This window comes from Spermophilus citellus (assembly GCF_964194105.1).
Source record: "Spermophilus citellus genome assembly, chromosome: 1".
In the NCBI taxonomy this organism is placed as follows: Eukaryota; Metazoa; Chordata; class Mammalia; order Rodentia; family Sciuridae; genus Spermophilus; species Spermophilus citellus.
In genome coordinates this window covers 207,111,260-207,138,678 of record NC_138182.1, presented here as the reverse complement: position 1 = coordinate 207,138,678, position 27,419 = coordinate 207,111,260, and the positions used below count along the sequence as shown (strand labels likewise).

At 38.5% G+C, this 27,419-nt stretch overlaps 1 protein-coding gene across 1 annotated transcript in view; it reads right to left on the bottom strand.

Moving 5' to 3' along the window:
• The window catches only part of LIX1 (limb and CNS expressed 1), a 49,243-nt gene that overhangs the window by 4,435 nt on the left and 17,389 nt on the right, over nt 1–27,419 (bottom strand). The window contains exons 2-4 of the mRNA XM_081300846.1: nt 26,717–26,880; nt 9,974–10,114; nt 7,743–7,838 (exon numbers count right to left, since the gene is read on the bottom strand). Coding sequence (XP_081156972.1) covers nt 7,743–7,838; nt 9,974–10,114; nt 26,717–26,880 — 401 coding nt within the window. The remainder of the gene's footprint in view (nt 1–7,742; nt 7,839–9,973; nt 10,115–26,716; nt 26,881–27,419) is intronic.

The following is a 27,419-nucleotide window of genomic DNA, read 5'->3' as shown; positions in this document are numbered from 1 at the left end:
GGGGTAAATGTATGCCTGAGAGGTGGGGGTGGGAGGGTTTCTTTCTTCTAATCTTTTAGAAAACCTTTTGAATTTTGAATCATGTAACCATGTTAACTTATTAAAAAAATAAATAGATTTTAAGAATTTAAGCCCAAACTAAATATGTAAATATCATGAAATAAAATTTACAGGAGGCCACTAGTTTTGACTGAGCTCCTACAGTGGGTCTAACAGACCAAACCAAAATGTAGTCACTCATGCTAATGTTCCATGTCATGGAGCTGAAACTAAGTTGTTTTTCTGATCTTCCAAGAAACCAGAAGAAAGTGATAATAGCCAAGTTCCAGTTGTAGCTGGGATCCCAGCATGATAAGGAGGTCACCTCTGCTTTAACCTTTAAGAGGAAATTAACTTTGAAACAACCAATCTATTTTTGGTTCTGTTTCTGCTTTCCTTAGCTGTTTTCTGCCTATAAATTCAAGCTTTACTACTTAGCTCATCAGAATATGTATTCTATTTTATGGAATTCTTGCCCAATTCTAGAATTGCAAATAAAAGCCAGCTAAATCTTTAAAATTTTTTGTGACTTTATCTTATGACAATATAAAACATACAATGGACAAGCTACAGAAAAACTGTAAACATCTCTAAGTTTATAAATTCAGTCAAAAATGCCTCAAAATGCGGACAATAAAGTTATATTGACATTAAAATATGTCAACACACACACACACACTAAAAGAAAAAGAAAAAGAAAAAAGAAAAGAAAAAAACAAGTCAACACTGTCCACATCTGATGGCATTAAGTTCTATAGGAGCTCCATTTTTCCTTTCACTGTCTGATATCAAGGGCAAGCTAAGATGTAACAACATACTGAAGAGTGTTATTTTCCTAATGTAGTTAGAGCTAGAAGTTTTCCACCAGAGTTATCTGTGTTTCACTTATAGAGGGATTTTTTATTTTTCTTTGTTTTTGCCAGAGAGATATCTTTTAGGATGAATAGCATAAAACACAACCACATAATTATTGGAAAATTACTCAACACAATTAAAAAATTTCCTGTTCTTGAAAGATTATGAAAAAGAACATTTAGACAGATGTCTTACTTATACAAAAAGCTGACTGGTTTTTTTTTTTTTTTTTTTTTTTTTTTTTTTTTTTTGACTGTCTTTACCTCCGCCTACTCAGGAAAAAATTTTCATTAGGAAAACCAGGAGACACATACTTAGTCTTAGATTTCAGGCATCTTATAATTGTCTGGCAAATTTTAAAGCTATAAAACTATGGGAGGAGTAAGTAGCTCTATCTATTCTTACTTTAAATTTGCCATTACAATTTAGTGCTTCTCTTCTTTTCAGTCTGAGATCAAGTTTGGCTCTCTTTTCTGTTTTCCACTGAACAATAAGTATCTTGGGAGCCCAAAGATCCATAGTAAAAGAAAAAAAAAACTTTAGTTTCTATTAATAAAAATGCAATATGAATATCAAGCAAGTTTCTTGTTTCACTCCAGAGATCCCATTATCTTCCTGGGGTCCTGGGTCTAATATCCAGGGAAGCCACCCTTTCATGGCCTCCTCTCTCCTGGACACCATCTAGGTTTTCACACCATCGCATCAGTACACTAATATGGAAAAATGGAAATGCTTCATTTCAGAACTCAAATCTTGCCTAATGAGGCTCTCACTGCTATGCTTCTCCATTTTTCCATCAAAGTAGCCTCAGTGACTCTGGCTGGTAAATATGTGCTACCCTTCCCACCAAATCTACTCATAAATACTTTGTAACCATAAAAGTGAATATACACTGTGCATACTCTAATATGGAACAGGATCTATGATGCAATAGGAGGGCCAATATTTGTAAATAGAAATTTACAAATGTGTGGTTTCAAGTTTTATAAAGAATCTACTTGAGCATTGTGAATTTCCATTTTTTAAGAAGATAAATACCACCCTACTCCTCCACTTGACCCCCACACATTCCAAATCTTTATGTAAAGTTTTTTTTTTTTTTGGTGTGTGTGTGTGTGTGTGTGTGTGTGCACGCACTACCAGAGATTGAGCCCAGAGTCTTAAGCATGCTAGGCAAGATCTCTACACAGTCACACCCCAGCCCCTATCTAAAGTTGACAACTAAGAGATATACTAGATTTATTTTGTGGTTTCCAGTATCATCTTGGTATTGTCCTATCATCCCTAGAGTCCAGTTGAGAAACAGACTGTTGTTAATAGGCATTTTGATTCATCCTCTGACAGTTGTTGCCTAAAAATATGTATTCTTCTTCCTCCAAGATCTTCTGGGCTCTCATACTTATCTAACCACTAAGGGCTGCCTCTTCCAGATGAGTTGAGGTCATTCCAATCTGCAAATCCCCAAAGATTCTAAAATCCACAACGACACTGTGAACAGAACTGGAAACCTTTCTCATGCCCCTTGACAACCTTCATCTCACAAACTTTCCCAAAGATGATTATACCATTTTGTCTCCAGATTCCTTCTCTGGTTTTTCTGAATCTTGATCCCATCACCAAGCAGCTCTTTTTCACTTCAGTAACACAGCTGCCTCTTCAATGTTGCTCTGGTTGCTGAAATTCTCTAGGGAAAATGACCTCCTTTCACCCTCTTACACTATATCCTAACCTCAGAGTTGTCCTCCTTTGTAGAGATAGTAATCTCATCATCATTATTCTTCCTGTCATATTTCCTCTCATGAGATGAAATTTACTATCTTCCTGATGCTGAGTGACAACATGCTCAGCCCCAAAAGATCCTTGCATGATTGCAGACTGACAGGGAGAGGGCTGCTGTGGAGTTGTGAGGAATCTCTTCCTAGTCCCACCATGCTTCCTCGCTGCCTGATGCTTGCCATCTTGCTTTCTACCTGGAGAAGTCCTGTCACCCTAAAGGAAGTTAGTATTGTCCATTCCACCAGGTCCTGTCCTATTCTTCCCTGAGTCTTTATTTTTATTTTTATTTTTTTTAGTTATACATGGACACAATCTTTGTTTTGTTTATTTACTTTTATGGTGCTAAGGATTGAACCCAGTGTGCCTCACATGTGTGGGGCAAGCCACAACAGCAGCCCTTCCCGGAAGTCTTTTATGTCCTGGTGTTTGTTATATGGGATAATCTAGAAGCCCGGCAGCCTGGCTAGACTGACAGGACAATCAGAAGCTGACCTCTTAGGGTGAGATAGGCGAAGAAATGTGTAACCAGAGTGAGATGATTCATGCACACTTAGAGTCTTTTGTTTAAATTTTTGATCTTTTACTTATTAGGAGTTTTTTTACATTCCTTTTGAGTTTTTAAAAGATTACACTATAACATTATCTACCTTGATCATTTTTAGTGTCTGTTACAATTTTGTGCCACAGACAAATGCCTCACTCACCTAACCCTAGTCAGGGCCCTTCTCATATGTCTGTCAGCAGGAAGCCCTGCTTCATGAGTGTGAGGTCTATGCAGTCACAGAGTTCAGCACATATTACAGTCTCAAACTTAACAAACTTTAACATGCTACAGTCTCAAACTTCTTAATAGTTTTAGAACAAAGACCCTTGCATTTTTATTTTGTATTGGGCCCTGCCAATTACATAGCTGGGGTCATGGTTAGCAAAGAGAATTAAAGTTGAATGGAGAATAAATCCTGTGTTTTCTTTCCTCTTCAGGGAAAATTGCAGTTGCAGCTCTCAATAACAGCTTTCCTGGTTTATTTTTCATTCATTCCATTTAAACTGGCAACAAGCGGGCTCTGTGCTCACAGCTTTGCCTGGTGTTGCCTCCTATTAGACACGATGTTTGATTTTTCGGCTACTTTGTCGGCTACTTTGTCGGGGAGAAAATGCTCACCCTTTCCCTCTGGAACTTTGTCTGAAAGACTGGCTCGGTTCTGTGATTCATCAGAAATAAGAAAAACAAACACTGTAAATGGAGAACTTGAAAAACAGGTGGGCACCATCTCCCCACCCAAGAGAATGGATTTAAGAGGAAATTTGTTTATGGGATGAGGTTTTAAAAGGCGACCTGGAGAATTTAGCAAAGATGTAAATAAACAACTCTTCCATGGATTGCATTAGGCTTCAGAATAAATATATTAACCAGCTTCAGTCAATGTCTGCCTAGAATCTGACCTTGACAAGACCCAGCGACTATTGCTGCCCCATGCCCTCCCCACCCCCATCAGCAGGCAGTTTTCTCTGTGGCAAGGTTACCTTAAAACAGGCAGCCCTGACTTCCCTTGCTTCCCTCCCACGAAGTGAAGGTAAGCAGAGGCCTATCATGTTTCCTCTGAGTGCTGGCTGCAGCATGGGCCCCCTGAAAGCCCGAGGGCAGTCAGCAGACACCAACCTTGTTTTTCTATGGCATAGCCATCCATAGCTAGATAAAAACACATGTCTATGACCCACCAGGGGACTGAATTGCTGCTTCTCTGCAGAAACAGCCCAGGTCTATAGTCAGTTCCCATTATGTGCAGACCCATGCTGATACATTTAGCCTAGGCCACTAAGGAACATTCTGGTCCCCAGCAGGTAGGCGGAAGGAAAAGGGATGTGCTCCACAGGTCCTCCTCCAGGGTTGCCAGACTATCTCCTGTGGAGAGGGAGCTTGGATTTTTCCCTGTTCTCACATCTTCCTCTTCCTTTGTCCCCATCCTGTACCCAGTCTTTTTTATGGGAATTTATGAAGCATTTCCACAGTATGATTCAAATTATTATTTCACATATTAAAATGCCCTATTACATAGACCACACAGAAAACACAGCCCAAAGCAAGGCAATAAAAATATGACTAAAAGAAGGCTGAGTAAAGCCTTTCATAGTACTTGGAAGGAATTTTCAGATTTTTAAAAACTCTCACTTCCCCATCTTTGGCAAACTGACCCAATCCCATTAAAAATCATTCTCGATTTTTCTGAAAATAGAGCTAGTAAATCACATGGAAGGTACTGTGTAGTGGGGCAGGAAATCTTCATTCTATAATAAAAGAAGTGCAATATTCTTTGATGGGGTGTAAAGGGAGGAATTTTTTTAAAAAAACTTGTTTTCCTCCATGTGGGCAGTTGTATGCTATGTGCTTTATAAATGTCACATTATTTAATCTAGAGTAGGCATTAATGTTTCTCTTTTATAGATAAGAAAACTGAGTCTCGGAATGGGCAAGCTTCCAGATGGTAAGTGAGAGGCTTCCCACACAGGACTATGTGATTTTAAAAAATGTGCATTCCTTCTCTTGAGCCATTCTTTTCCCTTTTAATTTTTTGTTTAGTTTTATGTTGTTATGAAAAAAATGGACCTTCTGATGTTGCACCTTTTTATCCTGCAGCAGGGGCTCACAGTCATGTTGGCCATTCCACATCTGAAGCTTTAGGTTAGGCAGAGCTGTCAGGGGAATCCGTCTAGCCACACCTGGCATTTCAGTAAAGCAGTCCTCCAGAAAGACATAGAGTAACGTTGTTGACCCCCAGGAAGCACTTGCCATGTGCCAGGCACTGTGCTGAACTCTTCCCCTACTGTCCCATTTGATTCTCACTTGGGCAGTGTGAGGTGGTGCTATTATTGTCCCTGAATTATACCCAGATGAAGAAACAGGTTGAGCAACAAGGAACAGAGCAAGACTAAAACCAGTCAGAGCACCCCAGAGTCTAGGCTAGAACTAGAGCTAACACCACGTGCCCTTGCCTGCTCCACAGGGTAGACTTCAAGGCTCCTTAGCAACACCATGTCCCCTAAAGGAGAAAATTAGATGACCAAGATCAAGGCCAAAAGGAAGAAAGAGTATTTTTACTTCAGTCACAGGGGCAACTCATAAAGAAAATTATTGAGGGCTGGGGATGTGGCTCAAGCGGTAGCGCACTCGCCTGGCATGCATGCGGCCCGGGTTCGATCCTTCCTCAGCACCACATACCAACAAAGATGTTGTGTCCGCCGAGAACTAAAAAATAAATATTAAAAAAAAAAATTCTCTCTCTCTCTCTCCTCTCTCACTCTCTCTTTAAAAAAAAAAAGAAAGAAAATTATTGATTTAAAAAAAAACAGCAGGAGGAATGTGTACATGCAAGACATGGCTATGCCATTGGTTGGAGAAAGATTTGAAATGTAGGAAGAAGGTATTAGAAAGTTGATTGTTTCAGGCCTCAGCTGTAACACCCTGGTAAATTTTACCATGATGAAACTTTTTTTTTTTATTTTTCACACTTTGTCCATGAAATTTTGTATTTCTGGTTGCTTCTTAGATCTAATTTTGTAATCTCTGGTTACTTCTTGGAATCTAACCTAAGAAAATAGAATTACTGGGGATAAAGTCTCCTGTTTGTAATAGTATATATTGATTTCTAGCATCATTGCATGTTTTGAAATGTTCGACTACATTCAAGTTTCATTTTCTAGGGGAGTACATGTTTCCTACCTGATCCCCACTGAATTTTCATTTGTCCATCCCAGTACCGTATAAGAGTCAGGCATGTGAGCTCAGAGATCAGACATCCTGAGTCTGAACCCTAGCTCTGCCATTTGCTAAGCTATGACAAACTTCTTTTCAGCAATAACATGAAGATAATAATAATAGCTACTTCATATAGTTGTTTCGAGAGTTGAATTATGATAACATTAGTTAAGTGCTAATCATCACATCAGATGAAGAAAGAATCTAAGAAGCATTACTTATTAATACTATTTTCATTGTTATTAACATAAGTGTTTATTTTGCAAATACAGATGCACCTTGACTTCCCACAGGGGTAATATCCGGAGAAGTGCATTGTAAGTTGAAAATGCCATTGAGTCAAAAATGCAGTTAACCAACTGAACGTTATAGCTTACCTTAAATGTGCCTACCCTACTTTAAACATGCTCAAAACACAACCTACAGTTGTGCAAAATCATCTAATGCAAAGCCTATTTTATAATGAAGTATTGGATATGCAGTGTATTTTATTGAGTACTATACTGAAAGGAAAAAATAAAATGGTTGTTCAGGTATGCTTTTACACCATTGTAAAGCTGCAATGTCATAAAGAGGAAACCATCTGCAATAGGTAATGTAGCAAGCTCCTCAGCTCTGTTGTTGCTGGTCAGCAGTGGTTGGAAAACGGTAACAGATTGTTAACTTTTTTGATTTGGTTGGTGATAGGAAGAGGCAGTTCTTATATAACAGAGATACTATAATTGAAGTGGTATCTTTCAGTGTACACTGTGGGAAACTTCCTCTATGGTGTCTGAAAATTATAAACTAGAAGGGTACAACCAGAATTTTAAATTTGATTTGGTTTAAGGGAAATTTTGTACTGAGAAGCTGGTGGGGTGTTACAGGGAAGTAAGATTGCCATGTTCCTCACCTACATCTTAGACTTAAGTCTTTTACTTCCCTTCATAAAAGTGAAAATTTTGCCTTGTTTGCTTGTTTGTTTTAGTTCACTAAAGTGTGGCTAAAATGGGGCCATGGTGTTGGACTCCATGAAAGGGAAAATTAAACAAAAATAGTTCTTTTTTTCCAGTCAGTACTAGGGATCAAACTCAGGGGTACTTCAACACTGAGCTATATATCCAGCTCTTTGTTATATTATTTTGAGACAGGATCTCACTAACTTTCCCAGGCTGACCTTGAATTTGAGATCCTCCTGCCTCAGCATCATGAGTTGTTGTGATTTCAGGCATGCACCACTGCCCCCAGCTGAGAACTAGGTTATTAGAATAGGAGATGTTAATGATGAGAGTTGCATCTCTCCCAGGCTTCTGGATAGAATAATCAGGAAGTCAGGTACCTGAAACTCCAGCATGGTCTTCCCCATGTTTGACTCCAGCATATAGTGATAGGCTCCAATGCTCGTGCTTGGGTCATCTGCATCATCTAAAGTTCCCTTGGGAAGGAAAGGAGAAAAAGAAAATGTTACTGATTTCTCCTCCCCTTATTTGAGTGATCAGAGATCAATCCTATGGCCACACAGCACGTTTACAATCGACTATCACAGTTGATTTTGGATAAAATCCTTAATCTTACCCTAATTCAGAATAGAGAAGATTTTATAATCAACTTGAAACTAGCTTTTGATTAGAATGTTAACTAATTATACACTTGACAGAATAGTAATTCCAAAGCAGAATTTCCCATATCATTGCATAGGGTTTTAGTTGGTGGTGGTGTTAATGCTGGTGTGACTGCCCTTTGAGGTGACTTCATTGCTTTCTGAACTCTCAAAGCACTGACCTTGCTCTGATTTCACTGACAGCCAGGGCAAGATTATGTAACTGACATTGAAGAATTCTCCTACTGCATGGACCATTCACATTTTATTGCCATGATTCTTAGGGGGAGCTTTTATAATATGCTGGCATTTGGACTGGAGACATGGATCTTGGTTGATATTTTTTCACTCTCGGACCACTTAATCTTTAGGAAACAAGGTGGGTGAGTGATGGGTAGAAATGAAATTCCCTTTCAGTGTGGTTGTGGGAGTGGTGCTAAGAAGCTAACATAAGCTCTGGAATGGCATGCAGGCCTCCTTCAATATCCCATGGCCTGAATTCCAAGGAAGGTGGGCAATGGCGACCTTGTGAGGCTGAGCAAACAGTGACCAGCATCAGATAGCAGCAAATTTATAGCTTTTGAATGCAATAACATTAACACACTGCTGCTGAAATATTTATGTTGGCTTTTTAAATATCCCAGAGGAAATCCATGCAGAAGCCTGCAAGCCATATATATTCTTTTTCTTTAGAAATTTCCATGAAAAAAAATGATAAATCACATTTACACTGAGGGCCCTCCCTGCTCCTGAGTAAATTCCACACTTATATAAATCAGGCATCATTTTCCTAGCTTCTCTTCCTCAAAGGCACTTGAAATTTACAGAGCCGGAAAATAAAGGCTTCCTTTCATCCTTAGACCAGATATAGTGCAGAGCTCCCTGCCTTCTCCCTGGCAGGTCAATTGCTCTTCTTCCCTTTCCCCTTTCAAATATCTCCTCTATGTGATAAGAGCATTTGTGAGGGGGAAAGGACCATGATAGTCAGATGATGTCTCCTTCACTATCAGCAGCTTTTACAGAAGGATAGCTTTCTAGTCAGATTGAGGCAAACAAAAGGAAAACCTTAGATAGGGTTTACGCATGCTAATACAAACCAAAGTTGGCTACTCCTTTGGTAATGCCAAATTCCTGCCTTCAAGCACACTCAAGAGAAACACCTGTCACAGGTGGGGGCCCAAGGCTTCCTCTGTGGCTTGTAGTTTGGAGGTAATGGGGGTGAGGACCTCCAAATCATTCATGGGGCAATTAATAATTCAGTGCTGAATTGCTAAGAGAATGCCTTATTTAAATTTCTAAGGGTTTTGCTCTTAAAGTACTTCATATTTAATTGTGTCCATCACAGAAATTTTCTAAGCTCTCTGAAAGAAATAAATTGATATTAAATATGATAATTATAACAGTTAATATGTATCAGGTTGACTCTTTAAATAGTGTTTTCTTAAAAATACAGATTATAGAGCCCCACATTGGCTGACTTTGACATAAATAAATAAATAAAGGTAGATGAAATTATCTACCTTAATGTAAAGTTTGATTAATTGTGATCCAGGGAATTTAAGAATATTACAGAGCCATGCGTGGTGGTAATCTCAGTGACTCGGAGGACTGAGGCAGCAGGATCACAAGTTCAAGGCCAGCTTCAACAATTAGCAAGACCCTGCCTCAAAATAAAAAGAGTTGCTAATATAGCCCATTTGTAAAGCAGTACTGGGCTCAATCTCTAGTACAAAAAAAAAAAAAAAAAAAAAAAAAGAATATTACTGGGATGTGGAGTGGAAAGCCAGCTCCAATTTCACAATTTCTAATCCAAGTATTCTTTTTGCTGAAAAGTAATGATTCAGTGGGTAAAATTTTAACCCGTGCAATTTTTAAACTAAGAATCTGCTCACTTTAGCATCTCCCAAGATTCAAATGCCTCCTTGGTATTCTCAGTGAGGCCAGCTTATCCCTGCCCTGATGGTACTTACACTGGTGGAGGCCACCGCTTCCTGAACACTTTCCATAATGAATTCCTTGGTGATCCTGCGAGAAGGCAGTTCATTGAAGAGGGAGTTGATTAGGGCCACTTTTGCTGCATCCCGCCTGGCCTCAGCTCTACTTAAGCAGCACTTGAGAAGGGAAGGAGAAAAGCAGTCATTAAAGGATTCAGCAACTCACCATTTTATCCTTGCATCAGTGAATCTCTGGACATTTCTATTCATACATTCAATGTCTGCACCTGTTCTTCCATACCCATTGCTACTCCCTGAAGATCATGCAGATTTTCCTTTAGTTGTAGAGCCCATGCAAATGTCTTAATTGTCTTCGAAGGCTTTTGGTCCAATTGCAGAGTTACGCAATGTCTACTATGGATCAGAGGCTTTGCCTACTCTGTTAATAAGTCCTAATAAGAGAGTAATGGCTGCTATTGTGGGCTAGGTTATTTAAATTCATTACTAGGACCTTCCTTGAATCTCTATTTCAATGAAAAGAAGTAAGGAAAGAAGATTAACATGGAAACTGGAGTTTCTTGAACAATGATCAAAAACACAGGGTTCAGAGTCAGACTGCAGGGGTTGGAGTTCAAGCTCTAACACATACTAGTTGTAAGATTTGAACAAATTGATTAGTTTCTCTGTGTCTCCATTTCCTCCTTTGTAAAATGGAAACAATAGCAAGATTGAAGTAAAAAATAAATTAAATAATACAGTTCAAATATTGAGACTACCTGGCACATGACAGCACTCTCCAAGAACAGGCTAGTCATATAGTCTTTTACCTCTAGGCTCATGCAAAGGTGCTGCTGCCAATATCTACTGCTTTTGCTTTTCCAGCATTTATTCCTCTTTAGTTCTAGAATCAGTTCTCCAATTTTCTTGAGGACTGCTTTTTTCACTTTGCTCTTAGTTCATGCAGTTTGGGTGGGTAGTATTCCTTTTGGCTTTCCCAAGGATAGACAACACAGACAGCCTATGATTAGTAACTCATTAAGACAAATGAGTTACTAATTCTACCCCGTGTGCCCAAATGTACTATTGCTTTCCATCCTCCTAGCCCAGCTTCCACATTGTTCACGTCGATCTGCCTAATATATCCTGCTGGGGTTTTTTTTGTTGTTGTTTGTTGTTTTTTTTTTTTTTTTTTTTTATGTCCTCTTGTCTCTTTTTCTAACAGATAAAAATTCCTATTCTTCAAGTTCTGGCTTCATGTGTATCTGAGGTATCCAGAGATGGGTAAAGGCCTATAAAAACATGGACTCTGAATCCCATGGACCTGGGCCCCAGAGTGTGATGGCCTGAACCCAGGATTGTAGATTCTACAATTACTAGTGCAAAAGAAGCCAGGCCCCGGCCCTTGCCAGTGGGGTGGTCAGGTAGCCACTCAGTGACTATGAGCTCTGGACCATCTGAACTTTTGGGGCAAATTGTTTCATCCAAATCTTCTACTTCCTAAAATGTATGATTCTCAGAATTTGCTTGATAACTGGTATGGAAGAAGAAGGAAGATGCCAATAATCACATTCTTCCACAGTTTCACAGCCTAAAGGACCTGTACCACTCACAGAATTAAGCCAAATACCTCTAGTTTTTAAGCCCTTCTTCAATTCTGCCCCATGCGCCCTATGTTAACCATCTCTGCCCTACCCAGGAACACTCAAAACATGTTCTCCAGAGGCCTGCTTCTCCCCCCATCTCCACAAACCCAGTTAGGGGCTTCTGAAATCAGGTTCCAGGTCCTCTGTGATTTCCCCTGAAACGTCATAGAAATGATGTAGTGATCATGTAATTGACTACTCATCACTCTTCTCATCCTCTCTCCTAACCTCCAGACCTTGGCAGGGCCTAACCCAGGGTCAGTGTTTAGAGATGTTTGTTGTATGGTCAATGCATGGATGAAGTAAGTATAAAACCTCGAAAATGGCAGGACAAGACACTGAGGAGAATTAAAAAAAAAAAAAAAAACCTGAATGGGCCTAATAAAGTAGAATATTTAAGGACAGGAGGAGCTACTTTAAATCACAATACAGAGTAATTTTCCATATAATCTTGCTACATTTTGGATCTTAAATGCTGCCCAAACCCCCCAGCCATGTGGACTGGGAGGTTGTGGAACCTTTAGGAAGTGGGTCCTAATGAAATAAAGTTAAGTCACTGGAGATATGCCCTGAGAGGGGATGCTGGGACTCAAGCTACTCTTCTCTCTCTTTCACTTCCTGGCTGCAATGTGGTGAGCAACTTTCTTGTACCACAAACTCCTGTCATGATTTGCTGCCTCATCATAGGCCTAAAAGTCACAGAATCAACTGTCCATGGACGAAAACCTCTGAAACCAGACCAAAATAATCTTTTTTTTTTTTTCCTTTTCAGTTGGTTCTCTCAGGTATTTTGTCACAGTGATGGAAAGCTAATACAATCATTTAAGGGAAAGAATAGAGTTGGAGTTCTAAAACATATGTGGAAAATAGTTTGGGTTTTCTCCTTGGTTTGAATGATGAGAAAAAAGACTTTGGATGTAGCTATAGGCAGCAAAGTCATTCAAAGTTTAGACCTCTTCCAAGGTTTAGGTCACCTATATAAAACCAGAGGGTTCCTGGTTTTACTTTGTCTTGTAGACTTTGCTGGAAATTTACAGAATGTTGGGTCCTGAGTCCGCAGTCCTTTACTGAACTCTGATGCCACCTTCCCTAGAAGTGTTTCCTGAGCATGTTCAAGGCCAGGCTAAGAGGACCACTGACCATGACTATACTGCAGGGTGATTGTTTGCTAGTGCTGTGCCTTCCTGCTTCACCTCCAGGTTGTGAGTTCCCTCAGGGCAGAATCCATGTCTTAGCTGACTATAAGTCCCCTGCCCTACTTGCACAGTGCTTTTGTGAATAACTGAATACAGCATAGGAAAATTTTTTTAAAAGTTACTAGACCACCAAATATAATGTTCAAGAAATTCTTAAAGAAAAAATTATTTGAGAACAGGGTCCCATTTCAATATACGTTGTGTGGTATGTGTAACCCAGTAATATAAAAATACATTAATACCTAGATTTCAGAGGGATAATTGGGTATTATGTTTAGACAGACTGGTAGGACCATTTTTGCCTAAGTGCAGGCTATGTTTATTATTCTTTGGAAAATCAGTTCCCCATTAAAAAGCAAACAAAGTTTTTGCAAGTATTACCTGACATCTGTAGCAGCAGCACATTTTAATAGCAATTTAGCTTTACAAAATCTACACTAGAGCTGTTGGGTTTTAGAATTTAGAGAATTAGATTCAGATTGGAGCACTCTTAGAAAACAAGTTTCTATCTAAATAATAGCAATTTAAGCCATTTTTCATAAAGAGAGAGCCCTAGTAAACACTACTTAGTTAAAAAAAAAAAAGCTATCTATTTTAAATAAGACCAGCAAAGTACTAGATCAAAGGCACCACATTTACAACCAAATGGCACTGCTTCAGAGATCAAAGTGCAGCCAGGATGAGAGAACAGAAAGAGTCTTTACCCAGGATGCGTGGGAAAAGAGACTCAGCCAGTATCAGGATGTTAAGATGGACACTGTCTTTACTTATTTTCTTGTTTCAGTGTACAAAATCCTTCCTTAAAACAGGATAGAAAGTGTACCAATTGATAAGTGCATAAAATAAATTCTGAGCATCTTGGGGCTTTTCTTACTACTGTATTATACATTTCTGAAAGACACGTTCTTCAAAATGGCTATAATGTTAACCAGTCACTTTCTCCTACAAATCTAAGCCAGTAATTCTTGCATATTTTTCTTTAGGGTTTTTTTAAGGGGAACTTTAGACCCATAAGAACCTGTACTTGGGAAAGAAATTCAGCAAAACAGAAATCTACTGAGTCTATCGAAACCAGAGTGTGGATTCTGCTGGAAGAAGAATTCTGTTAGAGTTACCATCAAAGAGTGGGAAATGCTGTAAGAAAATAAAATATGGTAAGTGACAGGACGTTTTATTGGTGTTCAAACTGGCCCTCAAAGACATCAGTTGGGGAGTGAGTGAAGTATGATGTTATTTCAATGTAACTGCCTGCTAGAATTAGACTTCCCAGGTTGCATAGTTTATTCTTGCTATTTTAAATCCAGACCCCATCATAAATACAGATTAGTACACTGTGCCATTCTTACTTACATCCACTAGCCATTCTTACTTGTTAGTATAGACAGACAACGCCTGTCCCTTGCACTCTGTGAACGTGCAGAGCTAGGGTATTTAACAGTGTAGATTTTACTGAAGTCAGCTGTGGATTTCTTAGGCATATGGAGCCACATGCTTTCCAAGTGGCCAGCAGACCTCACTCAGACATTATTTGTCTTGATGCTCAGATGCCTTTCATTTGCTGGTAGATTATAAACCATTATAATCATTTCAAAGTCTTCTGACTAATCTAAAATTAAAGAAAAAAAAAAGAACGACTTAAAATAACCCAGGAAGCTATTTAAAGGCAGTAGTAGCCTGCCTGCAACATGCCCTCATGATCTTACCTCCTAGGGTTCACATTCTAGTGTATTCCTGCTCACACTGCACTGGGGGTGGTCTGTGAAACCAATGGAACATGGCAGAAGTGATGGGCTATCTCTTCCAATATTGGATTGTAAAAGACTGTGAGCTTCCATCTTGGTCCTGCTTGTTTTCTCTTTGATCACTGCTTTAGAAAAAAAATCAGCTCCCCAGTTATGAGCAGGGACACATGACAGGGAATAAAAGCCTTCTGCCAACAGCACCTGAGAGAGATTGGAAGCTGGTCCTCCAGTCCCAATCAAGGCTTCAGATGAGTGCAGCTTCAGCTAACAAATGGACTGCAACCTTCTAAGACCCTGAGCCTGAATCACCTAACTAAGCTGCCTTCAGATTCCTGGTCATCAGGGACTATATGAGACAGTTAATGTTTATAACTTTTGAGGCAATTTGTTATGCAGCAATAGATAACTATGACAAAGGCTTTGCCTACTGCCAGTAATTAGAAATTGTCTTACCACACCCTTGAGGGAGAGCTCAATAACAATAATCCTCATTGCTGACACTATGTGCTTGGAACTGTGCTAAGCATTTTGTTTATTATTACATTCCATTATTACAGCAATCCTGTGAGGCTGATTTTGTCATCCTGATTTTGCAGTTGTGGAAATGTAATTTGAGGACAGGTAATTTGGCTAAAGTCACACAGTATTCCCTAATCCAGTTGAGTATTGTAGACAAGACTCCAACTTTGACTTTCCATGGGTCATTTTGACATCAGATTCCAATGGTGTTTTCCCCATCCCTACATGGCAAACTTGATTTCACTTAAAAGACCAAGGAGGACAGAGGACACTGTGGTAGTAAATCATGCTCACCGAGGAGGGGAATGTGTTAATAATTATCTTAATATCCTTTCTCCTATTTCCCATTTGATGGTTTCCTGAACTATAGGAAGATAGAAATAGAAAGACCAATATGACTAAACAAGAAATCAAATGTTATCTCTTGTAGGAAATGTCTCCTTTGGATTGAATATATCCTCTTGATGAAATATGGGGCCAAGAGCTTTGGAAAGTCTGCCTCTTGGAGTTGTTTAACAATTTTAAGAAATGTTTGGGAACTTCAAAAGTAAAAATCATTCATATTAAATTTTCTCAGTTGTATGGGTTAAGAAATCCCATCCCCCTCTCTAGCCCAGCTCCTTCTGGCTTTGTGTTTTATTTTGGAGCTTAGATCATCAAAAACCACCAAGCCTAATCCAGGAGTAGAGAACAAAGTTCAAAAGCTTCAGTGTTCATGGCACAGTCTCCTGGGAACTTGTTAAACATACGTAACCCCAGGTTCCAACCTGACCTATTGAACCAGAATCTCTGCGGATGGATCACAGTGGGTGATTGACATTTTAATAAGATTTCCAGGCGATTATGAAGTTCCTTTTCGAGGAACATCACTCCATGCTTTCCCTGACTCTCATATTTAACTGGCAAGGACAGATCCAGGTTTTATGTGGCCCAAGGCCTACCCAATTTGGGGACCTTATTTAAGAAAAATCACATAAAGTTACAAGTGAAAAAAAGTTGGCATTGTGACTTGCAAGGGGCCTTTGTGGAAGCTTCTTCGTCTTCATGGTAAATTCACCTTTGTTAACAGTGAAAAGTGCTAATTTTTCACCAGAGAAATTGCCTCTACCCAATGTCAAAAAAAGCAGTATTCAGGTTAACAACAACAAAAAAATTCTTCATTACAGTTCTTCTAAAATTTGCTGACTTATCTAAGTGATATCTCAATTTTACTTTTCTACTCATCAAGTTTTATTTCTTCTATAATAATTTTTCATAATGTAATGTTAAGATCCATCCAAGATGATGAGGATGACACGACGACGAGATTGTCACTCACTGAGGCACATCCCCAGGCCTTTCTAAGTTTTTAAATTTTGAGATAGTGTCTCACTCAATTGCTGAGAGCCTCACTAAGTTGCTGAGAGTGGCTTTGAACTTAGCTGCTGGGATTACAGGCATGCACCACCATACCTGGTCCATCCAAGATTTATTTTTAAACTGTCCTCAAATAAAATAATGGTTAGTCAATTTTTTAGGATGAACAGAAGCTGTTAAATTAATTTAAATAAAATTTTGATAGTCATGAATGTTTTAAATGGAAATGCCTCCTAAGAAATTAGTTTTATTGCTATTTGTGAAATATTTTAGAACTAGTTATAGGTGTGTTACTGTTTACAGAAACACCTTCTAACCAAACTGACACAATGCATACTCTGAACAATGTTACCCTAATTTGATCAATTTTCCTCCATGCTTTTGTTTCAGAAAATGAGGCAGAATGCATGTGTTCAGTAGACATTTCTATGTCCCAAGATTTTACTGAACATACACCACAAACACAGTGCATCATAAACAAGAGGCTTTCTAGAATTATTCATGCATGTGTTTTAAAGATAGGAAGAAAGGTCTTCAGATTCAAAATGTGTACAACCAAATTAGGTTCTCTCGTACTCACTGCCTATCAGTGGTAACCAAGGGATTGAAATGTGGCTTGTAAGGAGCAAAATTTTTTGAATAATAGTAATGTAATGGCTAATGCTGCAGATTGTATCCAAAGATAATGATGCCATCCTCCCTAGGGTTAATGACAGGTCAGTGATATTTAGGTGGCATTCCCTCAACAGTACACAGTACTGAGAGGTTCTCCAAGCTGGGATTGTGCAGGTGGCAAAACCTAATAAACTGACTGTGAGAGGTGAGAATTCTTGCCCAAATCCTGTAGACTGTTATGTCTAACATACAGGTGGTTCGGAACATTTTGCTTTTGCAACTTACAGTCTCTGTGACTTGCAAGAGTTTGTGTGTATGGCCTGCCAGCTCTGGTCAGTGTCACCAACACCTCGGTTTCATCCTGACAGCAAGCCTTCAGCAAAAAAAAAAAAAAAAAAAAAAAAAAAAAAAAAAAAGAATGCCACAAGCCAGGCCCCAGTGCTTTCTGTTCTTTAAGACCTTGACTGCCCTGGCCGAAGCATGAAAATTTACATGTGTTCCAATTTATCTAATTGTGGGTATATTAGCATTTTACCCCCTTCCAGATGGTGATATGAAAAGAGGGCAATGATTGAAACTCAGTCACCCAATATTGTGTCTCTCTGTAGGTCATGCTGCCAGCAAATATGTTGGGAACAATTTAGAGCTCTGTGTGTGCTGGGAATGTGGGTCTTTGCTAGGTATGGGGGAGGGGACTGGTCTGGGAGTCCAATTTTCAGAGAAAACTCACCAGTTCCTGTCAACTGAAAGAAATGTTTCAGGCACATGGTGGGTCAGAATGTTATTTTTATAATATAAACCACCTGGCCTTCTCCTAATTTACCTCTGTCAAAAATGCTATTCTACACACATACCTGGAGCAAGTCCCTGGTAACTATTACAAACCCACGTGGTACTGTGCTCCTTGAAGCCTTTTTCTTTCTCTATTCTTCTGTTTTTTTAATTTATTTATTTTTTTCAAATTAAGGTGAAAACAAGATGAATTGATCAGGTCTCAATATTTCAGTTTATTTTTATAGTAATTTTGATGCTTTAAAAGGATCACATGAATGGGATGGGAAGGGATTAGAAGGAGAGGGAGTCAGACTTTCTTCCCTACTCAGCAAGGAGAGATGAGAGGGGCAGACAGTGAGCATCCTCCTGGAGTTCACAGACCAGGGTCTGGGAGACTCCTGTGGAGATAGTCTGAAGTCTATCATGGGGCCTTGTCTAAACTTTTCTTTCTCTACACTCTACTGTCTTCTTTGAAGGTCAAGAATCTCAATCCACTCCGCTTAATAAAAGAAACAGATTAAAGTGAGGCAAGGAAGCTGGGGTCTCATTAAAACAATATGCACTTCCAAATTTCATGGGCAAGTCATTAATGTCTGATAATTAGCTGACAAGACTTTTAAATGGGGATGGGGTTTTAACTGGCCTTCCTATCTTTGGGTCTCATTAGTAATAAACCAGAATGTTTTCCTATGGAGATTTCCACCAGGAAGTGTGCCTTTAGAAGTTGTTATGCTGCATCTGAGTCTAGGTATTCAACTCTAGAGACAGAGAAGATGTCATGGATGACTTCAAATAGAAATACTTAGCATTAAAACAGCATTAGTGCTGGGCAATAGTTTCGATTTTATGGCAGGAACCTAGCCACCATTTGGAGTGTGGAATGTTAAGGCCAGGCCTTATTAAATTATCAGCAAAGAGAGCATTACAATTCCATTTAGTCCAGTATAAAAATTGATCAAATTTTCTCTTAGTCATTCTCTCCTGGGAAAAACTTAATTTTATAAACTGAATTTATTGTGATTTAAATGTACCTTTAGTTCCCTGGACTTCAAGAAGATTCACTTAATGCATGAAAGTATAAAACATCTGTTATTATGTTTGATCATATAGGTGAAGTATGCCTTTTTTGCCTTAAGTAACAAAAATAAAACAATCTTAAGAACTCCTATCTTTCTTTTAGGAGATATGATCGTTGGGGAACTAGTTCTTTTAGGTGTTTTCATAGGAAATGAAATTGGTTTGAATACTACAGTGACAAAATAAACAAAAATGAATCCAATGCCTTTTAGAGAGAAATATTTGTAAGGAGCACATTTGCTCTCAGTGTCCCTCTCAGTGTCCCTGTGGAGCAGCCCTGCTCCACAAAACCAAACATAAATGGAAAAAAAAAGACCCACAACAAATCAACAGCTTTCCAGTGGAAATATTAAATGTGTCAACTTCTTGTGGTTTCTGGTGCTATACAACTAGCCTAAGAACCATCCCTCAGCTTTTAACACCTGTTTATTTTCTGTGAAGCAATTTTAACAACAACAAAATATTTACTTGAAAAAGATATGATACCCTGGTGAATAAGTGTCTCAAACTTCAAATAAATCAAGCTATTCCATTAATGTTTTAGCCAGGGGGCACATTTTTCATTTAATCATAATTCATGCACATAAATAATTGCATGTTGTAGTACTATAGCCAAGGGAATTTTTGCTTTTACTCAAAGTAAGAATGGAATTCATTAATCCAAGTCATTCTAGCAAACTCTATATGGAAGACCACGTCACTGGCTTGAAAACAAAACTTGAATCAAAAACCTTTAAATCTAAATATGAAATAAAATAAAATGTTCAAGTTCTCTTTTGGATTTGGAAACAAAAGCAGCTGCTGAAGCATGAATGACTTATCTTCTGAGTTTCTCAAGAGGGGGACCAGAAGACCATCTGATGGCCCTTCTGTTCCTCTTACTGTGAAACATGGAAAGTTTATGGTGAAACCACAAGTTTTCATGGTCATGATGTGTGGCTAGGGAAGGATTAACTGCCTAGATAAAAATTGCATAAAGAAATTGTACTCACAATGAATGAATTTTCACTTAATGTCTGTAATAATAGAAAATGGTTTCTTTCATAAAAGATACAAAATTAATACATTTCAATATAACTTCCTGAAAAATATTTTGGATCCATCAATCAATCAAATTATTTATTGTTTGGGAATTCAAAAATAAAATCATGTTTTCACTTCTCTTTTTGTAGTAGTTTCTGAAGGCCTGGTTTAAAGGCAGGGGTTACATATGCTGGTTTTTTTCTCCCCTCTTTCTCTTTTGTGGGTTGTGGTGTCAAGACCAACAAAAAAAAATTCTTTAATTAGTCTTGGTGGACACAAGCTTTCCATTTACTTCAATGGGAAGTTTCTTTACATAAAAACCAGTGGTTTGTGTCCATTGGAGCCTTAACTGGACTGCTTTCTTTGATTAATCAGAAAACTAAGGTTGAGTCTGAATACCACTTTTCTAAAGAATGAATGAGCATAATCTCTTACAGCTTTCATGAAAGGGCCTGAAACCAGAGGATTAGTTGTGCAATCCAGGCCCATACTCCACTTCAAGTATTTTCAATTACTTGGCACCATTGGAAGTGACATCCACGGCTAAGTAAGAAGGCTACTGCTGGCATAATGGTTTCTCCATGTCTCAGCACATGGTCTTGGCATTAATAATCCGTCGTGAAATGATTTGCAATGCACAGGGGTGACATTTGGTTATGTGAAAGGCATTGCAGGAATGAACATGCAGGTTCTCCTAGGCCAACTGCTGGCAAAAGCATGATGAAGTGTTATATGGTGAAAAAAGCAATGTAGGAAGGTTTCTGAACTGACAATGAAAACTGCGGGGACATTGCTTTAAGAAAAATTTTCTTTTTTTTTTCTCCTCCTGATTTTCCTTTCTCAAGTTATATTTTGGAGAGCCAAATGGGTAAAGGGGCCACGTTTGGCAGCCAACCACCCAAACACATTTTCAAAACATTTGAATCAGGAAATTCTGGATCTTTTAAAGCAAAGATGTTAACAATCCTCCTGAGAACCTTAAAATATGATGATTTAAACATAAGGAAAAGGAGACCCTAAAACGACCAGAGAGATCAATCAGAGGCCCTCCAGCTGAAGAGTTCAAATTTTCATTTTGTTTTCTATGTTTTTAAAGACCACAAGGAGGATGTTGGATCTGCCTCCTAAGGGAAGTCCTATCATTTGAGGACAAAATTTATGAGACAATTGGGAAGTTCATAATTCTCAGGATAGCAAAAATAAGAACAAGAGAACTAGCATTTCTTAGATTCATATCCCCTCAATCTACTCCAATGATCTGCCAAATGCATTATATTCCAGATAGATTATAATGAGTGCATTTGTTTATTTTTGTTTTTTTATAATTTATTATTATTTTTTGTGGTCTTGGAGATTGAACTCAGAGCCTTAATTCTGAGCCATCTACTGACTTTACTATGTATGTTCTATCACTGAAATTTATTAAATTTTAACAAATGTATTGGTGCCCGAGTGTGAGTGCAGCCAAAGTTGGGGGAAATTATCATGCTTAAGTTAAATCCAGAATTATAAGTTCTTTTTTAATTAATACTTTAATTTTCATCCATTTCCAATATTTTAGCTACAGATATGAACAAAATAATATCAGTTGATTTCAATGTCACTGGCTTTTCCTTCCTAGCCCTCTATCTTGCAGAGTTAAGTGGAATATCTTTACTGACTATTGATTATGTACAAAAATGACATTAACTTCATTTATTCTTCAGATTTGTTATTCATTTCCATATTCATTCAACAAAATCTATTAGGCACTTATTATATGACAAATGTGCTTAAAATCATGAGGGACATACTATAGATGCTGTCCCTGAGGCACTTACATTTTATTTCAGTGATAGAACATACATAGTAAAGTCAGTTGAAGGTAGCAAACATGAAACATCAGAAGAGAAAGAGAAATAATGGCCTTGGGAAATCAGAGGCAGAGATTTCTAGTAGAAAGATTCAGAGAATATTTGTCAAGAATATAACATGGCATGGAGTCCTCAGATAGGGCAGGGTTTAGACCCGAAGAGAAGGTAGAAACAGTCCTCATATGTAGGTTACTATGTGAGTATGGAAATGGTTAATGTTATGATTTGGATCTCAGATGTTTTCCCCAAAGCTCATGTGTTGAAGACTTGGTTCCCAGCGGGTGACGCAATTGGGAGTTGGTAGAAACTTTAGGAGGGGGGGGACTAGTTGGAGGGTGTAGATCACTGGGGGCATGCTCTTGAAGGGTATGTTGGGACCTTCATGCCTTCCTCTCTCTTTACTTCCTGCCTATCATGAGTTGAGCAGTTGTCCTCCACCACCTGCTCCCTGCCATGATGGGCCTCACCACAGTCCCAAAGGCAACAGGGTCAAGTGACCATGGACAGAAACCTCAAAAACTGAGCCAAAATAAGCTTCTCCTCTTTACGGGTTGTTTATCTCAGGTATTTTGTTTATCTCAAGGTATTCTGTCACAATAACTGAAAACTCACTAACACGTTTTTTAATAAGATTCGTGAAGTATTCTTGTATTACACTCCTATGACTGAATCCTTTCTCTTACACTTAGTGAGGTATATGCCTTGCTCTTTTGCCTAATCAGAAATGCCAAAGATATATCTTTTTTGTTTGTTTGTTTCTTTTTGAAGACACAGATTTTGGTTTTGTTAACCTAGTTTCCCAATTTTTGTCCCTTTCATCAGTTTTCCTAATTCCCTCATCAATACCTAAACATTTAATGTAATTTAAAAACCAGAATAATGTACAGATGCTATATCAAAAAAAAAAAAAGGTTCCTTGGTCACTTTTAAGCAGAACCTGTCTTTAAGTGCTACCTAGTCACAGAGCTGTGTGATTCTTTTATCATTATCTGGCTGGAAATATGCTGGGCCATTTCAGTCTGAAACTTGTGAATTTATTTAACTCAAAGAAAATTGCTTCTGTTATTTATTCCCTCCCCTATATTTCTCATGCCTCTTTCTGGAGCTCTTATTAATGTGCATCTTTAGGATTTGTCTCCACATCTCCTGTACTTTCATCCTCCATTGCTCTTTTTGCTTTAAGTTCTTGAAGACTTATTGTATTATTATTTTTTAATTTGCTACCTATTACTAATTTGGCTGTCATCTATCTCTACTCAACTCTTCACACCTCTTTTATTTGTTCTTTCTATTATTCTAAATTAGCAATAACATATTTTATCTCTTGTATCCTGCCTGTTCATTTTATCATAGCTGTTTTAGGGGGCAAATTCCTTTCAATATTTCCCCAGGATGTCTACTATAATATTTTCTTACGTTCTGTATTGCTTGAATTACTTTGTGCTTTTGTTTGCTCACCTTGGCCTTTTCTCTTATGCTTTTGGTTTTCCTCAGATGTTTAGTTCACTAACATTCATGGACCAAGATACCTATTACTTGAGGTGGCCAGCAAGACCTTTCCCTGGTCTGAGTGTGTTTCCTAGGGAGTCTCCCCACTGGAACTGCTGACAGGCCCTTTGGATGAGCAGGAAGGGTATGTTCCCTGGCAGGCCATCCTCTAAGGATGCTCAATTGTGGACTATAGGTACACATGAGTTAGAGAACCTCTTTCTCGGGCTGGGGATGTGGCTCAAGCGGTAGCGCGCTCGCCTGGCATGCGTGCAGCCCGGGTTCGATCCTCAGCACCACATACAAACAAAGATGTTGTGTCCGCCAAAAACTAAAAAATAAATATTAAAATTCCCTCTCAAAAAAAAAAGAAAAATAAGATTTAAAAAAAAAAAAAAAAAGAGAACCTCTTTCTCAATTGCTGCCTTTCTTCTCCTTCCCTGCCTTTATTCTGGTCAAGCTGTGTCTGTTCTGAAACCCACATGCAAACTGCTTTCGTTAGGTGATTTGCCTCCATTCATCAGATGTCAAAATCCACTGCTGACTCCTGCTCAGGGAAGGGGACAGCAATACCTCACTGGCTCTGTGGGTCAGAAGTTTTGGAAGCAGTTCTTTAATTAGCTTTAAAATTATTCTAGAAAACCTTCCTGCTCTCTGCATTTGTTCTTCCGTTCCTAGAGTTTCTCTAGCTCTTCTTTACCTTTATAGTACATTTCCTCCTGAATGTGTTTAGACTGTAGTATTTTTGCACCTGATAATCTGATTCCACTTTCATCTCCCAGAACTGTCTCAAGGTTCAGCTCTTCCAGTGCCACCCTTTCTTGTTGCCCATCACTATTGTGAATTTACGTATTTTTAAATACTTCTTTAACATTTCAAGACATTTTAGACTATAAAAAAGGTTGAGGTATGTGCCAAGTCCATCATCTTGATTCAATCTTGAGACATCTTGACATTTTATAATCTATGAGCAGTTCATCTTGTTTATTCTGTAGGCTATTTGATGACTGTCTGAATATTGGGGCTCAGTCTTAGTTGTCCTTCCCAGTTTTAATTAAGATGAGATGTCCAGAAGTCACTGGTGGCAATTAGATGAGAGCATGCTTTCTCACCAGCTCCCCGCTGGACACGAAGCAAGGTGGTTCTGTTTTCCCCAAGTAAAGTTAACCATAGGAGTAGGAGGGAGTCCTCCAAATCCTTACTGAGATATGCAGCCTGCATCCTAAGTCTCTCTTGACCTTCTAACCTTCTGTAGTCTGAGTTGTGTCTCATTCCTTCACTGAAATCACTCTTCTGAAGGTTATCAGGGACTTTACACTCATCACTACCTGTGGCCATGGTGGCTTCAGCTCAGGAATGTATAAATATACAAGTCATCTCTCTCTGAAGGGCTGTTTGCAGTTCTTTCCCTGGGGGCTTCCAGTTACCTCACATGAACTTTGTCTTCATTTTCCACAAACCTGCTCTTCCTTCTCTTGTGTTTTTTTTTTGTCCAGATATTAAAGTCAAAGCTGAGGTGTCACCCAAACACCTGTCCTACTATAGTCCTTTCACCCTTACCTTCTAACCACACTGTGTATGCAGCTTACCTCCATGGGGACTCATTGCTCATTTCCTGTTGGTCTCTCAGTTTTTAGCTTCATTTAGATCTAAAGCATTTTCCCCCAGTACTTGGGATTAAACCCAGGGCCTCACACAGCTAATCAGCCCCTCTAACTCTGAGCTGCATCCCCAGTTCTTATATTTTATAAGTGTCTCCCTAAGTTGCCCTGGCTACTTTTGAACTTGAGATCCTCCTGCCCCAGTCTCCTGAGGAGCTGGGGTTACAGGCGTGCATCACCACATCTAGTTAGATCTGAAACATTTTCATACTACTGCCAGAATAATCTTTCTGAAATATGTCTAAATATATTTGTTCACCTTCAGAGGTTGGTTTTATATAGAATAAAACCTGTGCTCCTTTGAGGGTGTGATAGTCTCTCATTCAATGGGAGTGCCTAACTGTCATTTCGCATGGGTCCTTACCACACAGAATGATGCTCGTGTCCCACAATTCTGCAAGTGTTTGTGGTCTCCTCTTGCTGTGTGCCTTTGCTCACAGTATTCCTTATGCTGCAACTGTGTTCTTCCCTTTTTGACTGGCCAAAATACTCTTGAATGCACATCTCCACTCGCCTTTTTGCCCCCTAGGAATCCTTTGACTTCTCTAAGGCAGCACAGGTTTGTGGGTCTCTTTATTAATTTATACTCATCCCTCATTCCACCAAGGACTTGAGACAATGTAAAACAGACACAACAGGTAAAAGGATAACATGAATGAAGGAGGTATTATATTTGAAGGGAAAGTAAAGATAGAAACACAAATAATACCAGGCATGATGTTAGTCTTAAAATTGATATAACACTAAGTTCTGTAGACTTATACTACAAAGGGACACAATGAAAATCTGCCTCTGGAATTCTCAGCTGTCGAAGTTAAGAGAGATACTTGGTTGCTTGTGAATTTCATAGTGTACACTATAATGAAAGCATCTTTGCCAGTTACTAAAAAATGAGAGGTCATTACATTAAAAATTATTTATAAAGAGGTATGGTAAATTTAGAAGTTTCCTTCCTTGAGCCCTCATTGGCTCTTAAATATAACTCTGTAATTTCTGTAACTTTTTTTAAACACTGATTTCTTCAGAGTAGGGACCATAACCTCAGCCCACTGCTTGATACTTCCTGTTACTCAATTATTTTTTGTTATACAATGTTGAGGTAATGTATGTAAATATTTTTGTGTGAAAAGTATACAGCTAGAAATCTACCATTATAGACAACAGACATAAAAATTTAACCAACTGGAAGAGTCTTTATAATAAAAACAATACCTATGATGTACCAGATACCATGCTGAACACATAATATGCACATTTCATAAGATTTCCAACCAATCCTGTGGATGCTGTTCCACATCTTAAAGCTTGGAAATGAAAAATGTAAATTGGTTTCCCAAGGGTTTGCAGGTAGGGAGTGGCAGACTTGGGCTTAGCACTGATGCCTGATAGCAGCCCTGTGACTCTCAACACTTTGCTGTTGGTTTGTGCTTTGGTGTGCAGGTTGATTAAATTGATTAATATTAAATTTATAAAAGGGGACACTTGCTCCTGATGGGAAGCCCTGATGGAAAGGCTTTGCCACCACTTGCTAGTTCTTTAAGTTTTATTCCAGAAGTTTTTGAAGGAAAGGGCAGCAGCTATCTGGCAAATAAAATACTGTGCTATAAAACTTATTTTCCATAAAGAAATATCAGGGTAGACTCTCACATAAAGCTAAATTTAAAATGTTTTAAAAATTGGAACATCTGACCAGTTTTCCAGTATATATGATAGTATATGGCACAAATTTGTTCACTATATCCAAGGAAACACATAACTTCACTATTTTACAAAAGGATTTGTTCTATTTTAACCAAGTAACTTTCACCGATGAATTGGTAGTTGCCTCTCACCTGAAAGTTGCCAAAACAGCTTCCCCCTGGGAGTGTCACATAACTCACAAAGGGAGGCCCAGAGGATGGCAGAGACTCATAGACGACCACACCTTCGCTTGGGAATGCAGCCCGCTGCTGCTGCTTGCTTTCCCAAAATTCCTGTAACATTGACACAACGTTCACTGAAAAAGATAAGAAACAGCATCTGTTATTAAGGATGGACATACCCTGGCTAAAACAAATTTTATTTGAAGCTAGATTCTGTAACATGGCAGTTCCAGTAGGGTTGAGGTTGATTTCAGCTTTGAAAAAATATATTTTATTTAAATGTATTTAAATAAATAAAACACATCATTTATATATATATATATATATATATATATATATATATATATATATATTTTTTTTTTTTTTTTTTTTTAGAGAGAGAGAGAGAGAGAATTTTTTAATATTTATTTTTAGTTTTCAGCAGACACAACATCTTTGTTTGTATGTGGTGCTGAGGATCGAACCCCGGCGGTACCATGCCAAGAGAGCGCGCTATTGCTTGAGCCACATCCCCAGCCCCTGTATATGTTTCTTAATGAGTAAAATAAGTGGTTTTCAGACTTATCCTAATTTTGAAATTTTTCCTTAATAGACTTTTCCAGAGTGATGTTTATCTGTGGCCTTATTTCCCATTTCTCATCAACTCCCTGCAAAGTGAAAGTCCAGTTGCGAA